Here is a 16,267-nt window from a genome sequence, read left to right on the forward strand (position 1 = left end):
GAAGAAAAATCGAGAAAATGGGTGCATAATTGGACCAAAGTCTGAAAAATACCACAGAATAAGAGAAAAATGATTATCTTCCCCCCTTCAAACTATTGAAACTTTCATTAACTTTAATAATTTTATTAACGGAAGGACTAAAAATATAATAGTTTGATGATCAAAACTGTAATATAAAATTACCCAAGTAACTTAGTTTGAGGATCAAAATGTATTTATCCCTAAAATTTCTGACAATAAAGTAAAATATTTTTTTTTAAAATGATGAAAATAAGACAAATACAATGAATGAACTTTAGTGCCAAAATACCAAGTTGTTTTATACATATATATAATAATTGATGTTAGGGACCCTTTGTCACGCGAATACAACTGTTGTGTAGCGCTGGCCACAGCTAACAAAACAGACTAATTAAACTCACAATCAAGTCAACCGTGCAACTATGTCAAAACTAAGTTTCGTCATCACAGTACTAATTTATGAATGCGGGTCATGCTGATTTAGACCTTAGCAAATAATCCTATTTTTATAATGAGTTAATTTGGTATATTAATTAATGTTAACTTTAGTAATTTAACTTTGTGAATTGGACTGGTATTGAAGATTGGTTACAAATTCAGAAGTCCCATACACAAAAGTTAAAGGATAGTTACATTCTTCCCTTTTGAAATTTGAAGTAATTATATTTAATTATTTTATAATTTAAAAAAATTTATATTTATATTAAAAAGAATTACTATTGCCTACAATATTAATGACTATGGTTAAAATACATTGCAAATAGTTGCTATTAACTAGGATGAAAATTGATGCAAAAAATGACTTTTCTACTATAAAAAAATGACCTGTGCTGCTATGCAGATGACCCTATAAATCTCATACTCTCCTCTACTCAGAGCAATACCATCTTTCAAGAAAAAGAAAAGTTGTGTCATGGCATCTTGGGTTAATGGCTTCTCACGTTCCTTCCTCCCTTGTTCTTTGGAAAATCGTCCAGGACTTGCAAAAATTGGAAAAAGGGAACCTGTTCCCGTTGTTTCCTTTAATGGCGCTAGAAAACAGAAATGGAACATCAACGTCCGAGGCGTTGCACAAACTTCCGGACCCTCCAGGCTCCATCAGGATTGTCCGGTTAGTTTCCACATCATTTTGTTGTTTCTTCATCTTAATTATTACATCTCACTTAATGTCCGTCCACTGTTTTCTTAAAGTATCCGAAGAAGAAATCAATAATTATTCGTTTCATGTTTATATATACAGGATAACTTTGCCATCGAATACGAGGAAAAGATAGATGAAATTAGGCAGTTATTGCGATCAAAGGGAGAAGATGATCCGTCGGAGAGTTTGGTTTTGGTGGATGCCATCCAGAGGGGAGGACTCAGTTCTTACTACGAGGAGGAGATTGAATCACTTATTCAGAAACATTACGTGGCAAGCTGCGCCTCCATATACGGATACTACAGTCTACGTGATGTTTCACTGCTTTTCCGTCTATTAAGACAACATGGACACTACATTTCTCCAGGTTTCTAATTCCTTATCTTTACATTAAACCTTTTTAGCAAGTATTTTCAGATCAACCTCTCCAGGGTTTTTTATTTTTCTCTTTGTAGCTTAGATATATAGAAATTGAGACTGTTTCCAATGATGCATTTGTATGTACAGATGTATTCAACAATTTCAAAGGAAAGGATGGGAGATTCAGAAGAAACCTGAGCCAAGACATCAGAGGACTGATGGAGTTGTATGAAGTGGCACAACTGAGTTTCCAGGGAGAATATATTCTTGATGAAGCAGCAAGTTTTAGCGGCCACATTCTCCGTGAATATTGCTTGGCGAATGTGGACAACAACTTGTCTAGAATGGTTACTGGTAAGTTGCGGTACCCTTACCACAAGACCATACCAAGATTGACAAGGAAAGACTTCCTTCAAGATATTGAAGGCATCAACGGATGGGGAAAGACTTTAAGGGAGCTGGCTCTTATGGATTTGCGCAAGGGACAATCTGTATTCCAAGGGGAATTAGCCCAAGTTTCCAAGTAAGAGAATATGTCAAACTATAGAGTTTTTTATCCAAAAATATTGGTCAGCTTATTTAATTAACTTGTAAATCTAGGTGGTGGAATGAATTGGGCTTAGCTAAGAAGCTAAAGCTCGTGAGGAATCAACTACCAAAATGGTATACTTGGTCGATGTCAGTCCTAATCGATGATTTCAGCTTGTCGCTGCAGAGGGTGGAGATCACTAAATCAACTGCTTTTATTTACTTGATAGATGACATCTTTGATGTTGTTGGCACACTGAATGAGCTGACCATTTTCACCGAAGCAGTAAACAAGTATGAAAATAAAAATTATTATACTGCAGTTTCACAACAAAAATTTCTACTCGTATTTTCTTTTAAATACTTGAGCAGATTAACTTTAATTAGCAAGATCATGATCAGTATACATGCTGACCATAATTAATCCCTCGTGCTCTACCTATAATTAATATATATAGATGGGAATATGCTGCTGTTAACATGTTGCCAGACTACATGAAGATGTGTTACAGGGCTCTTCTTGATACCACAAACGACATAGGCCGCGAGATTTACAAAAGGCATGGACACAACCCCATTGACTCTCTAAAAACATCGGTATATATACATATCATAACTTTTTAGAATATTTGATGATGATATATTCATTATATATATAATGCTCGAAACATATAAGTCCTAATCATCTCCGCGCCACTGCAGTGGGCAAGTTTGTGCAATGCATACCTAGTGGAAGCAAAATGGTTTGCCTCTGGGGTTTCACCAACAGCAGACATGCATCTGGAAAATGGGAAGGTGAGCACCGGAGTATATGTGGCGCTAGTCCACTTATTCTTCCTCTTAGGTCTTGGCCGAACAGATGGCGGCACAATCAATTTTCCTGATATATCCCAACTCCTATCCGATGTTGCTACAATTTTTCGTCTGTGTAATGATCTTGGGGGTGCCAAAGTACGTATTTGTTTGTCAATTCATCTTCTCAATATTAACCTTGAACTTTTTATATAGATAGATATATAACTCGATCAAAGCTAACTATCAGGACATGGAATTTATTGATAGGATGGGAATGAAGATGGCACTGATGGATCATACATAGATTTGTGTATGAAAGACCATCCAGGAGTATCAGTGGCACAAGCACGAGAGCGAGTTGTTGATGTAATAGCAAGCCAATGGAAAAGCCTTAACAAAGAGTGTTTCCGTCTGAATCACTCTTCAGCATCATCTTTCAAAAAGGCTTCTCTTAATCTTGCAAGGATAGTTCCTCTCATGTACGATTATGATGACAACCAACGGCTGCCAGTTCTTGAGGAGTATGTCAAGTTTACGTTGTTCAATCAGACAAACACCATCATATAACTCAAGCACTAATACAATTAATTGTCTGATTTTCATTCCACAGAATTTTGACATGTTTCAATTTTAAGTAGCAGTGAAAATACTGATACAAGTTGCAAAATCTCGATTGATAATTGGGAAAAGTGATAAAAACAATTAATAATAAACTCAAGTCAGTCAGTATTGATCAGTTTGTCGGTCGCTATTATTTCACCGTTCCAATAATCGATTTAATTATTTTAGAATTAATTGCAAAACCCACGTGGGTGTCAAAATTTTACAAAATTACTGCAAGTCGTTACGCTTACCCTTTGTTTAAAAAGAAAAAAGAAAAAAATTGCTTGGATTCGTTACGCCAGTCAATTTTCCTTTTTAAGTTTTTATTTTTAGTTTCATAATCTTTTTAACACACGTGGACTTTGCATGGCCATAAGTTGTAAGGAACCTATAATATAAGACTAATTTTGCAATTAATTCAAAAACTACTTGATTAATGTAAATTTTTTAAATTTTAAAAACCACATAATTGGAATTAAACAATTAAATATTAACTGGTTTAATTCAGAATAATATTATAAATTAACACAAATAATAATTTTATTTTGCAAAATTTGTCTTTTTTATTTATTTTTATTTTTACTTTTTTTGTGCGAATTAGGCCAATTAGATTGATGGGTTCTTCACAATTTTTTTTCCATTCGCACCAATTATTTTTTTTTATTTCTTGATGAAAATCAGACTAGGCTCATGATCGATTCCCAAATAAATCGATTGAACTGTGCTAGTCCGACCTGATTTTAAAAATTTCCAGAGAATATAAATTCCTGTTGAATTTACTATCATCTGAGTTCACTATATAATCTTAACTAATTATTTTTTCTAGTTATGATATTTTGTGTGTTTAATTTATTATTTATTTTATTTCATAATATTACCATAAATTTAAGTAATTTTGTAAAAGAAAACTTCTATTTCGTAAAAAATACATATAAAAGAAATCGACACATTGGGACTTGTTCGGACCTCAATCAGGTCGGTTCATGGGTTGGGCTTGAGTTTCTAAATAAACCCAATTTGGGGCCATTTAAAGGTCCAATATCACCTCAAGATCGGTCATAAACAGTAGCGAATTGGTCCTAGATCAAGTTATTTTGGGCTGATCAGTGCCGATGCTATGCCAACTCAGCTCACTATGCACCTTGAATGATAAGAATAAATGAGCTTTGACATTACTAACCACTCAAACACATTTTAATGTGTAATAGACGTGTTCGCAATTCATTATCACATTTAATAGCATAATAACACTATGGCTAGAGCCAATTTGTTACCTTTCATAGTTCAAAAGTTATATGCAACACTAACTACAATTGAGGAATTCAAAGTGTAATTAATTTTTTATAATATTTCAATTTTCTTAGATAGTAACTATTGTGAGAAGGTACAATCATAGGCTCATCTTTTTCATAAGTTAATTTTATGCATAATAGTTTATGTGGACCCATTTTTGTCACGTAAAATTTTTATTAATACCATTGAATACACTTTGCTCCTTTAATTATTCTTGAAATAGCATTCACCCCTAAGTGAAGAAGTTATGTAACACTTACCTCCTACCATTATATACTTCAACAAAAATTATTCTTATAATATATATTTAATTTTTTGCATCATAAATTCAATCGGAAAAAATTAATTAGAACTAAAATATATTTAATTAAAATAAAAGTAGCAGGCTAAGCAGTTTAAATTTTAAAGATTAAAAATTAAGTAATAAATGAGTACAACAAATACATAAAAAACTTTCATTTAAAAAGTAGTATTAATTTGATACTAAAATTAATTAAGTAACTAAGTATTTACTTTAGATTTTTTAGATAAAAAAGAGTAATTACATATCCATTTTACTTTCAAACAAAATTTTCTTTAAAAAATTTAACCTAAATATATTTATTCATCATTTTCTAAAAGTGTTTACATACATTCATCTTAATTGGTTTTTACCAAATGTTGAATTGAAAATTTGGTTCAATATTTCATACAACATTATTGAGAATTTCGATATTTAGTTCGACAATCAGTATTACTGAGTTTTGGTTAATTGCAAAGAGTTGAGTGCAGAAATATGTTTATTTTGTTTATGATTTATCAACTTTTTAATTTATTTTCTTAATTATTGTTATAAATCTAGTGACCAAACAACAAACGAACAATAAAAAAGCGAGAGAAAGCAGAGTCAGAATTTGCCAAACTTTCCACGCAATTCAATATGATTATACTAAACGCGCAACCTATGAGCCGTCAAAATTTAATCTAAATTGAGTTTAATTAAATTTGAACTAATTATAACATGTACAAAACATTAATGGTGTGATTGGTGTATATGAAAAGAGTGATATCATAGGACAAGTGTATGTGTGTACTTGATGACTTCCACATATTGCACTGATCATATAATTGATTCAAATTCGATCAAACTCGATTTAGACTAGAATTTTCAATCATACTTGCTCTATGATTCATTTAATCGATCAAATTTAATTTATGTAAAAGTTTTCCCAACCTACATTAGGCAGAGCTAAAATACAAGCTAATGCAGCATGTGCAAAGTGCAAACTCGCGTACAGTACTAACGTCAATGCACAACCCCTATAAGCAAATGCACCCCATAAATCTCAACCTGACGAGTTAATGAGAACTCAAGCCAATATCTACATATGATCTTTCCAGTGTGTGCATTTTTCTAAGGTTCAATCCAGAAGAAAAGATTGTATCATGGCATCTTGCAGTGGTCTGTCACATTTATTCCTCCCTTGTTCTTTGAAAGCTCGTCCAGGATTAGCAAAAATCGGAGAGAGGGAACCTGCAGTTGGCGTTGTTTCTGCCTATGGCGCTGGAAAACAGAAATGGAACATCAACACTGCAAGCGTTGCACCAACTTCTGAAGCCTCCAGGCTCCATCCGGTTAGTTTCCACATCAAAATTTGTTAATGTTTCTTCATCTTACTATATCGCGTCCTGATCAGCATGCATGCTCAGGTTTTCTCTTGAAGCGGAAGAAACTAATTATTCTTTTTATGTATATACAGGATAAATTGGAGATTGAGTACGAGCAAAAGATAGAAGAGATCAGGCATGTATTACAAACAAAGGGGGAAGATGAATCGTCAGAGAGTTTGGTCTTGGTAGATGCCATCCAGAGGGTAGGACTCAGCTCTTATTACGAGGAGGAGATCCAAACACTTCTTCGGAAACGTTATGTGACGAGCTGCGCCTCCATATACAAATACGACAGTCTCCGTGATGTTTCACTGCTTTTTCGTCTGTTAAGACAACATGGATACTGCAGCTCTCCAGGTTTCTAATTCCTTGTCTTTGCATTAAACCTTTTCAACAAGTATTTTCGAATCAATCTCTCCAGTCTCTTTTCTTTTCTTCATTTTAGCTTAGATTAATTAGAGAATGATCAGAAACAGCCAAAAGCCTGGAATCACTTCAAAGAAGTATTGACAAGCATTCTGTAACTCTTACAACTACTTCCAGTGATGTATTCTGTATGCACAGATGTATTCAACAATTTCAAGGGTAAGGAAGGGAGATTCAGAAGAAACCTGAGCCAAGACATCAGAGGATTGATGGAGTTGTATGAAGTGGCACAACTGAATTTCCAGGGAGAATATATTCTTGACGAAGCAGCAAGTTTTAGCGGCCAACTTCTCCGTGAATATTGCTTGGCGAATGTGGACAACAACATGTCTAGACTGGTTACTGGTAAGTTGCGGTACCCTTACCACAAGACCATAGCAAGATTGACAAGGAAAGACTTCCTTCAAGATGTTGAAGGCATCAACGGATGGGGAAAGACTTTGAGGGAGCTGGCTGTTATGGATTTGCGCAAGGGGCAATCTGTATTCCAAGGGGAATTAGCACATATTTCCAAGTAAGAGAACATGTCAAATTATGGATTTCTTTTTTTCCAAAATCCCTAAAAAAAAAAAAAGAAAAGAAAAAACAAGAATTCTTATTTTCTCACACTTATGAATTTTATTGTTCTAATATTAAGAATTATTTTATAAAAATTGTTATGAGCACAAAAAAAAATGTGTATAAAGTTATCACTAAACACAATCAGTAATAACCTAGTGATAATAAATAATTATTGTCAATAAAAGTATGTTGTTCTTATATTTATGTTAGGGAAAAGTATTATTTTAGTCCGCTAAATATGCCTAATTTTAATTTTAGTCCGATAACTATGTCCATTTTTTTTTTAGGTCCAGTAACTTACGAAATTGCTTACTTTTAGTCCTCTGACGGATTTTCGGACAATTTTACCCCTATGAGTGCATATGAACTAAAACTGCCTTTCAAAAGTTGCACAAGGGTAAAATTGTCCGAAAATCTGTCAGAGGACTAAAAGTAAGCAATTTCGTAAGTTACTGGACCTAAACAAAAATGAACATAGTTAGTTGGACTAAAATTAAAATTAAGCATACTTAGCGGACTAAAATAATACTTTTCCCTTTATGTTATTCACAATTCTTGCCACTAATAATAATTCAATGACAAGACCAAAATTATTGTTACTTCATTAATATTAAATCTTGTTGTGAATATTGATCAACATCAACACTCAGAGGTTACTTAATTAACTTGTTAATGTAGGTGGTGGGATGAATTAGGCTTAGCCAAGAAGCTAAAGCTAGTGAGGAATCAACTACTAAAATGGTACACTTGGTCGATGTCAATCCTGATCGATGACTTCAGCTTGTCGCTGCAGAGGGTGGAGCTCACTAAATCAGTTGCTTTTATTTACTTGATAGATGACATCTTTGATGTTGTTGGGACACTAGATGAGCTAATAATCTTCACAGAAGCCGTAAACAAGTATGAAAATGAAAATTACATTTCAGTCTCCCAAAAAGAGTTTCTACTCAGTGCTTCCTTCCAATACTTGATCAAATTAACTGTAATTAGCAAGATCATATAGTGTGGTGGCCATAATTCACTCATGTTTTATGTATTATTAATATATAGATGGGACTATGCTGCTATTGACATGTTACCGGACTATATGAAGATGTGTTACCGGGCTCTTCTTGATACCACAAATAGGATAGGCCATGAGGTGTACAAAAGGCATGGGTATGACCCCATTGACTCCCTGAAAACATCGGTAAACATCATAGCTTTCTGTGTCGATGATGAATAGGGATTATATCTATGTATATATAGAACGCCTAAGAATTTAATTAAGTAATGATCATCTATATGTCACTGCAGTGGGGAAGCTTGTGCAATGCATACCTAATGGAAGCAAAATGGTTTGCCTCCGGGGATTTACCAACAGCAGCAAAGTATTTGGAAAATGGAAAGGTGAGTACAGGAGTATATGTGGTGCTAGTCCACTTATTCTTTCTCTTAGGTCTTGGCAATGGAGGTAGAATCCGTTTGACTGATGTATCAGAACTTGCATCCTGTGTCGCCACAATTCTTCGTCTTTGGGATGATCTTGGAAGTGCCAAGGTATGTATGTATGTGATTATCTGTTTGTTCCTTTTCTTTTCTTGCTTCGTTGACTAGCTAATTAATGAGTTGAAAACATGATCACTCTGTCAATGATATGAACCCTTCAAACTTTCGAGCTCAAGTTGAAAACCAACCATCACGATATGGAATTTGTTGATAGGATGAACATCAAGATGGTAGAGATGGATCATACACGGAGTACTACAGGAATGACCATCCAGGCTTATCAATGGCACAAGCACGCGACCATGTCATTCATGCAATAGCAAGCGAATGGAAAAGCCTTAACAAAGAGTGTTTTGGTCTAAATCATTTTTCAGCATCACATTTTACAAGGGCTGCTCTTAATTTTGCAAGAATTGTCCCTCTCATGTACGGTTATGATGAAAACAAACAGCTGCCTGTCCTTGAGGAGCACGTCAAGTTTATTTTGTTCAATCAAACAGATTAGGATTAATTACTATCATATAAATGAAGAATATTGTACCTTGTCTGAATTTCGTTTCTGTGGAGGAATATTATCTTTTTCTGTAAGTAGTGGTGAAAATCCTCATCATTGTCGCTGTCAAAGAAAAAGAGAGAGAGTGAGAAACAAACTATTAATCAATAATTCTAGGAATTTGGTCTATAGCGAACCAAAACTGCAGTGGAAAGCAGTTTCGTGAACAAGTCAGCAATTTGGTCTACAACGAACACAAACAGGATTGACGAAACCATCCTTATAACAATTGCGCACAATGTGACAATCGAGAACTAAATGTTAAGTTCGCTAGTGAAAAACAGGATTTGGCATGATGTATAAGGCAATCCGATTATCACAGTGGAAACGGATAGGCCCATCAATGGAAATGCCAAAATCCTGAAGATGAAATGAAATCCACTTTAATTCACAAATAGTAGCTGCTCGTGAGTAATGAATTAGGCTTAGCGAAGAAGCTAAAGCTCGTGAGGAATCAACTACAAAAATGGTATACTTGGTCGATGTCAGTCCTAATCGATTATTTCAACTTGTCGCTGCAGAGGGTGGAGCTCACTAAATCAGCCGCTTTTATTTACTTGATAGATGACATCTTTGAGATGAGCTGACCATTTTCTCCGAAGCAGTAAACAAGTATGAAAATGAAAATTATTATACTGCAGTTTCACAACAAAAATTTGTACTCATATTTTCATTCAAATACTTGAGCAAAATTTTTTTTAATTTCTTGATGAAAATCAAATCAGACTCATGATCGATTCCCAAATAAATCGATTGAACTGTGCTAGTCCAACCTGATTTTAAAAATCTCGCATGCAACAGTTTTCTCATCATTTGGTTTTCCAATATCTTTCTCTCTTTCTGCCATTTGTCTTGAAAAATTTTATCCAGAGAATATAAAAGAATCATATTTTATTTTTATACCTTATTTTATGTATGTCTGGTTGTAAAATATCTGTAGCCATATGTTATATTCAGAAGCTTCATTTTATTCATGTTATCCATTAAAGTTTTGTGTGCCAATTTTTGTGGAGTGAAATAGGCATGTAAAATTGATGCGACAATTCAAATTGCCTAGACAACACAAGATCGACGGAGATATTTTTGTTGGCAATTTTGTTGTGTGTTCAAAATCGTGAATCACAAAACAACAACTTTTCTTTTATTACTTTTTCTTTTTCTCAGGGTTAATTTCTCTAACAAACAAAAGAGCAAAATTGTAAGTCAAGATGCGCAATGGACCGAACTAGGCTAGACCGGCTCAAGACCAAATTGAACCAATAAAAAATGAGTTAGATTGGCTCAAGCCCGCTTGGAACCCTAGGACCAGCTCAACCCAGTGGCCGAGGACCACCTAATCTTGAGTCGGGGCTGAATTGGGCCTGTTGGACCATTTTTTTAATAATAATAGTGCATGGCATATAAGTTTCATTTTATTTTTCTAAACTAACTATTTTAGTTGCTTTTTTGTACTTTTGGAACTTTAAAAATTATTATCATTTTATTGTTCTATTTCTCGATTTTTAGTACTTTAATTCATTAATATTATTTATCTATTTTTTCAAATGTTATTATAAATTTTCTTTGAATTTATTATCATCTAAGTTCACTATATAATCTTAACTAATATTTTTTTCTAGTTATGATTTTTTTTGTGTTTAATTTATTATTTATTTTATTTCATAATATTACCATAAATTTAAGTAATTTTTTAAAAGAAAACTTCTATTTCATAAAAAATACATATAAAAAAATAGACACATTGGGACTTATCCGGACCTCAATCGGGTCGGCTCATGAATTGGGCTCGAGTTTATAAATAGGCCCAATTTGGGGCCATTTAAAGGTCCAAGACCACCTCAAGATCGGTCATAAACAGTAGTGAATTGGTCCTAAATCAGATTATTTTGGGCTGATCAGTGCAGGTCCTATACCAACTCAGCTCACTATGCACCTTGAATTATAAGAATAAATGAGCTTTGACATGACTAACCACTCAACACATTTTAATATGTATAATAGACATATTCGCAATTCATTATCACATTTAATAGCATAATAATAACACTATGGCTAGAGCCAATTTGTTACCTTTCATTGTTCAAAAGTTATATGCAACACCAACTACAATTGAGGAATTCAAAGTGTAATTAATTTTTTATAATATTTCAATTTTCTTAGATAGTAACTATTGTGAGAAGGTACAATCATAGGCTCATCTTTTTCATAAGTTAATTTTATGCATAATAGTTTATGTGGACCCATTTTTGTCACGTAAAATTTTTATTAATACCATTGAATACACTTTGCTCCTTTAATTATTCTTGAAATAGCATTCACCCCTAAGTGAAGAAGTTATGTAACACTTACCTCCTACGATTACATACTTCGACAAAAATTATTCTTATAATATATATTTAATGTTTTGCATGTTAAATTCAATCGGAAAAAATTAATTAGAACTAAAATATATTTAATTAAAATAAAAGTAGCAGGTTAAGCAGTTTAAATTTTAAAGATTAAAAATTAAGTAATAAATGAGTACAACAAATACATAAAAAACTTTCATTTAAAAAGTAGTATTAATTTGATAGTAAAATTAATTAAGTATCTAAGTATTTACTTTAGATTTTTTAGATAAAAAAGAGTAATTACATATCTATTTTAATTTCAAACAAAATTTTCTTTAAAAAATTTAACCTAAATATATTTATTCATCATTTTATACATACATTCATCTTAATTGGTTTGTAGCAAACGTTGAATTGAAAATTTGGTTCAATATTTCATACAACATTATTGAGAATTTCGATATTTCATACAACATTATTTCATACAACAGTATTACTGAGTTTTGGTTAATTGCAAAGAGTTGAGTTCAGAAAGATGTTTATATATTTTGTTTATAATTTATCAACATTTTAATTTATTTCCTTAATTCTTGTTATAAATCTAGTGACCAAACAACAAACGAACAATAAAAAGCGAGAGAAAGCAGAGTCAGAATTTGCCAAAATTTCCACGCAATTCAATATGATTATACTAAACGCGCAACCTATGAGCCGTCAAAATTTAATTTAAATTGAGTTTAATTAAATTTGAATTAATTATATGACATGTACAATATATTAATGGTGTGATTGATGTATATGAAAAGAGTGATATATCATAGGACAAGTGTATGTGTGCAGTTGCTGACTTCCACGCTCCAAGTATATTGCACTTATCATATAATTGATTCAAATTCAATCAAATTCGATTTAGCTTAGAATTTTCAATCACACTTGCTTTATGATTGATTTAATCGATAAAATTTAATTTATGTAAAAATTTTCCCAACCTACATTAGGCGGAGCTAAATACAAGCTAATGCAGCATGTGCAAAGTGCAAACTCGCGTACAGTACTAACGTCAATGCACAACCCCTATAAGCAAATGCACCCTATAAATCTCAACCTGACGAGTTAATGAGAACTCAAGCCAATATCTCCATGTGATCTTTCCAGTGTGTGCATTTTTCTAAGGTTCAATCCAGAAGAAAAGATTGTATCATGGCATCTTGCGGTGGTCTGTCACATTTATTCCTCCCTTGTTCTTTGAAAACTCGTCCAGGATTAGCAAAAATCGGAAAGAGGGAACCTGCAGTTGGCGTTGTTTCTGCCTATGGCGCTGGAAAACAGAAATGGAACATCAACACTGCAAGCGTTGCACCAACTTCTGAAGCCTCCAGGCTCCATCCGGTTAGTTTCCACATCAAAATTTGTTAATGTTTCTTCATCTTACTATACCGCGTCATGATCAGCATGCATGCTCAGGTTTTATCTTGAAGCGGGAAGAAACTAATTATTCTTTTAATGTATATACAGGATAAATTGGAGATTGAGTACGAGCAAAAGATAGAAGAGATCAGGCATGTATTACAAACAAAGGGAGAAGATGAATCGTCAGAGAGTTTGGTCTTGGTAGATGCCATCCAGAGGGTAGGACTCAGCTCTTATTACGAGGAGGAGATCCAAACACTTCTTCGGAAACTTTATGTGACGAGCTGCGCCTCCATATACAAATACTACAGTCTCCGTGATGTTTCACTGCTTTTTCGTCTATTAAGACAACATGGATACTACATCTCTCCAGGTTTCTAATTCCTTGTCTTTGCATTAAACCTTTTTAACAAGTACTTTCGAATCAATCTCTCCAGTCTCTTTTCTTTTCTTCATTTTAGCTTAGATTAATTAGGGAATGATCAGAAACAGCCAAAAGCCTGGAATCACTTCAAAGAAGTATTGACAAGCATTCTGTAACTCTTACAACTACTTCCAGTGATGTATTCTGTATGCACAGATGTATTCAACAATTTCAAGGGTAAGGAAGGGAGATTCAGAAGAAACCTGAGCCAAGACATCAGAGGATTGATGGAGTTGTATGAAGTGGCACAACTGAATTTCCAGGGAGAATGTATTCTTGATGAAGCAGCAAGTTTTAGCAGCCAACTTCTGCATGAATATTGCTTGGCAAATGTTGACGACAACTTGTCCAGAATGGTTATTCGTAGGTTGAGGTACCCTTATCACAAGACCATACCAAGATTAACAAGGAAAGACTTTCTTCAAGATTTTGATGGCATCAACGGATGGGGAAAGACTTTAAATGAGCTGGCCCTTATGGATTTGCGCAAGGGGCAATCTGTATACCAAGGGGAATTAGCCCAAGTTTCTGAGTAAGAGAATATGTCAAATTATGGATTTCTTTGTTCCAAATATTGATTAACTTCTACACTCAGAGATTATTTAATTAACTTGTCAATTATCTAGTTGGTGGAATGAACTAGGCTTGGCGCAGAAACTAAAGCTCGTGAGGAATCAACCACCAAAATGGTATACCTGGTCGATGTCAATCCTGATAGATGATTTCAGCTTGTCGCTACAAAGGATGTCGCTCACTAAATCAGTTACTTTTATTTACTTGATAGATGACATCTTTGATGTTGTTGGGAAACTGGATGAGCTGACCATTTTCACTGAAGCAATAAACAAGTATGAAAATAAAAATTATTATATTGCAGTTTGGCAACAAAAAATTCTACTCGTATTTCCCTTCAAATACTTGAGCAAATTAATTTTAATTAGCAAGATCATGATCAGTATGTTGTCCATAATTAATCCCTCGTGTTCTACCTATTATTAATATATAGATGGGACTATGCTGCTGTTGACATGTTGCCAGACTACATGAAGATGTGTTACCGGGCTCTTCTTGATACCACAAACGACATAAGCCACGAGATTTACAAAAGGCATGGACACAACCCCATTAACTCTCTAAAAACATCGGTATACATACAGATCAAAATTTTTTAGAATATTTGATGATGATATATTCATTATATATATAATACTCAAAACATTTAAGTCTTGATCATCTCCACGCCACTGCAGTGGGCAAGTTTGTGCAATGCATACCTACTAGAAGCAAAATGGTTTGCCTCTGGGGTTTCACCAACAGCCGACATGCATTTGGAAAATGGGAAGGTGAGTACCGGAGTATATGTGGTGCTAGTCCTCTTATTCTTCCTCTTAGGTCTTGGCCGAACCAATGGTGGCACAATCAATTTGCCTGATATATCCCAACTCCTATCCTGTGTTGCTACAATTTTTCGTCTTTGGAATGATCTTGGAGGTGCCAATGTACGTATTTATTTCTCAATTCATCTTCTCTCTTGCTTAAGTATCTATTTGATGCGCAAATAATAATGATTGTCCAATAAATTGTACGAATATATATTAACCTTGGGCTTTTTATATAGATAGCTAATTCAAAGATGTTATGGAATTTATTGATAGGATGGGAATGAATATGGCACTGATGGGTCATACATAGATTTGTACATGAAAGACCATCCAGGAGTATCAGTGGCACAAGCACGAGAGCGAGCTGTTGATATAATAGCAAGCCAATGGAAAAGCCTTAATAAAGAGTCTTTCTGTCTGAATGACTTTTCAGCATCATCTTTCAAAAGGGCTTCTTTGAATCTTGCAAGGATAGTTCCTCTGATGTACGATTATGATGACGAACAACAGCTGCCAGTCCTTGACGAGTATGTCAAGTTTACCTTGTTCAATCAGACAACTTAAGATTACCCCAAGATAAATCAAGTACTAAAAATGGTCTGATATTCTTTCTGTGAAAGAATTCTGTTCTGTTTTAACTAGCAGTGAAACACTCATCCAAGTCGCAACTCCTCGGTTGATAAGGAGGGAAAGCGATAAAACAATCAACAATAAACTCCAGTGATTCGATATTGGTTCTTGTGTCTTTGGCAACTATCTCAGTTTCGCAGCAATCCCAGGTAGAAACTAGCAAATTTTACAGAGAAAGATAAAACTGGCAAGCTTTGCATATAATTCCTGATATTTGGACCATTAATTTCCACATCTTTTCGCAACGTCCAAACTTCTAATTCCTACACAAATCATCAAGAAGAGCACGGAACGAAATCAAAACTGGCATAATCCCTGGCCCTTCCATGCCCTCAACCATATCAGCCCCTCGCTCCAACTCCCCCATTTCACAGAACTTTGATCACAATATTATGAGAATGAACATCAGGCTTCACCTTCCGCTTTATCTGCATTTTCCTGAAGATCCAATCACTTTCTTCAGGAATATTTTGAATGCCCTGCCGACAGCAGGGCATTCAAAATATTTCACAGTTCTCTCAGAAATTCCTCTCCGGCAAATTGTCGAACACTCGCTTGGCATTGTCAAACATGCCCGAGCAGCCATACAGTTTGATGAGCTCGATGGTGTTCAAGGATTTCTGGGATCTCGCTCTCCCGGAAGAGTTCCTCGGAAACGGAGATGAAGACGGG

The 16,267-nt window shown here is 34.2% G+C and overlaps 3 protein-coding genes across 4 annotated transcripts; all 3 read left to right on the forward strand.

Moving 5' to 3' along the window:
* The first annotated feature begins 883 nt into the window (after nucleotides 1-883).
* On the forward strand, nucleotides 884-3,581 carry LOC105175430 (tricyclene synthase Oc15, chloroplastic). The gene is made up of 7 exons (XM_011097864.3): nucleotides 884-1,132; nucleotides 1,262-1,529; nucleotides 1,670-2,045; nucleotides 2,123-2,344; nucleotides 2,509-2,647; nucleotides 2,753-3,001; nucleotides 3,113-3,581. Exons 1-7 carry the CDS (start codon nucleotides 935-937, stop codon nucleotides 3,410-3,412), a joined length of 1,752 nt encoding a protein of 583 aa, XP_011096166.1. The 5' UTR covers nucleotides 884-934; the 3' UTR covers nucleotides 3,413-3,581.
* A 2,431-nt stretch (nucleotides 3,582-6,012) lies between these two features.
* Nucleotides 6,013-9,454, forward strand: LOC105175469 (tricyclene synthase Oc15, chloroplastic-like). Of its 2 annotated transcripts, XM_088876556.1 has the most exons (7): nucleotides 6,017-6,355; nucleotides 6,481-6,748; nucleotides 6,956-7,331; nucleotides 8,057-8,278; nucleotides 8,429-8,567; nucleotides 8,675-8,917; nucleotides 9,081-9,454. In XM_088876556.1, the coding sequence occupies exons 1-7, from the start codon at nucleotides 6,167-6,169 to the stop codon at nucleotides 9,369-9,371; spliced, it is 1,728 nt and encodes a 575-aa protein (XP_088732682.1). In that variant the 5' UTR covers nucleotides 6,017-6,166; the 3' UTR covers nucleotides 9,372-9,454. The 2 variants fall into 2 exon arrangements, with proteins under 2 accessions (XP_088732683.1, XP_088732682.1); XM_088876557.1 differs by lacking the exon at nucleotides 8,057-8,278 and having other exon boundaries at nucleotides 6,013-6,355.
* A 3,425-nt stretch (nucleotides 9,455-12,879) lies between these two features.
* Nucleotides 12,880-15,529, forward strand: LOC105175470 (tricyclene synthase Oc15, chloroplastic). Its single transcript, XM_011097917.3, has 7 exons — nucleotides 12,880-13,138; nucleotides 13,265-13,532; nucleotides 13,740-14,115; nucleotides 14,210-14,431; nucleotides 14,590-14,728; nucleotides 14,834-15,082; nucleotides 15,239-15,529. Exons 1-7 carry the CDS (start codon nucleotides 12,950-12,952, stop codon nucleotides 15,527-15,529), a joined length of 1,734 nt encoding a protein of 577 aa, XP_011096219.2. The 5' UTR covers nucleotides 12,880-12,949.
* Nucleotides 15,530-16,267: the final 738 nt, after the last annotated feature.

This window comes from Sesamum indicum, linkage group LG12, assembly GCF_026168435.1.
Source record: "Sesamum indicum cultivar Baizhima isolate 11 linkage group LG12, ASM2616843v1, whole genome shotgun sequence".
In the NCBI taxonomy this organism is placed as follows: domain Eukaryota; kingdom Viridiplantae; phylum Streptophyta; class Magnoliopsida; order Lamiales; family Pedaliaceae; genus Sesamum; species Sesamum indicum.

Bases quoted from the DNA above. Each gene is read 5' to 3' on its own strand.
- LOC105175430 (XM_011097864.3), top strand. From the start codon at position 935: ATGGCATCTTGGGTTAATGGCTTCTCACGTTCCTTCCTCCCTTGTTCT. The intron at 2,046-2,122 runs GTAAGAGAATAT...TTGTAAATCTAG, and splicing joins GAATTAGCCCAAGTTTCCAA to GTGGTGGAATGAATTGGGCT. The intron at 3,002-3,112 runs GTACGTATTTGT...ATTTATTGATAG, and splicing joins ATGATCTTGGGGGTGCCAAA to GATGGGAATGAAGATGGCAC.
- LOC105175469 (XM_088876556.1), top strand. From the start codon at position 6,167: ATGGCATCTTGCAGTGGTCTGTCACATTTATTCCTCCCTTGTTCTTTG. The intron at 7,332-8,056 runs GTAAGAGAACAT...TTGTTAATGTAG, and splicing joins GAATTAGCACATATTTCCAA to GTGGTGGGATGAATTAGGCT. The intron at 8,918-9,080 runs GTATGTATGTAT...ATTTGTTGATAG, and splicing joins ATGATCTTGGAAGTGCCAAG to GATGAACATCAAGATGGTAG.
- LOC105175470 (XM_011097917.3), top strand. From the start codon at position 12,950: ATGGCATCTTGCGGTGGTCTGTCACATTTATTCCTCCCTTGTTCTTTG. The intron at 14,116-14,209 runs GTAAGAGAATAT...TCAATTATCTAG, and splicing joins GAATTAGCCCAAGTTTCTGA to TTGGTGGAATGAACTAGGCT. The intron at 14,432-14,589 runs GTATGAAAATAA...ATTAATATATAG, and splicing joins TTCACTGAAGCAATAAACAA to ATGGGACTATGCTGCTGTTG.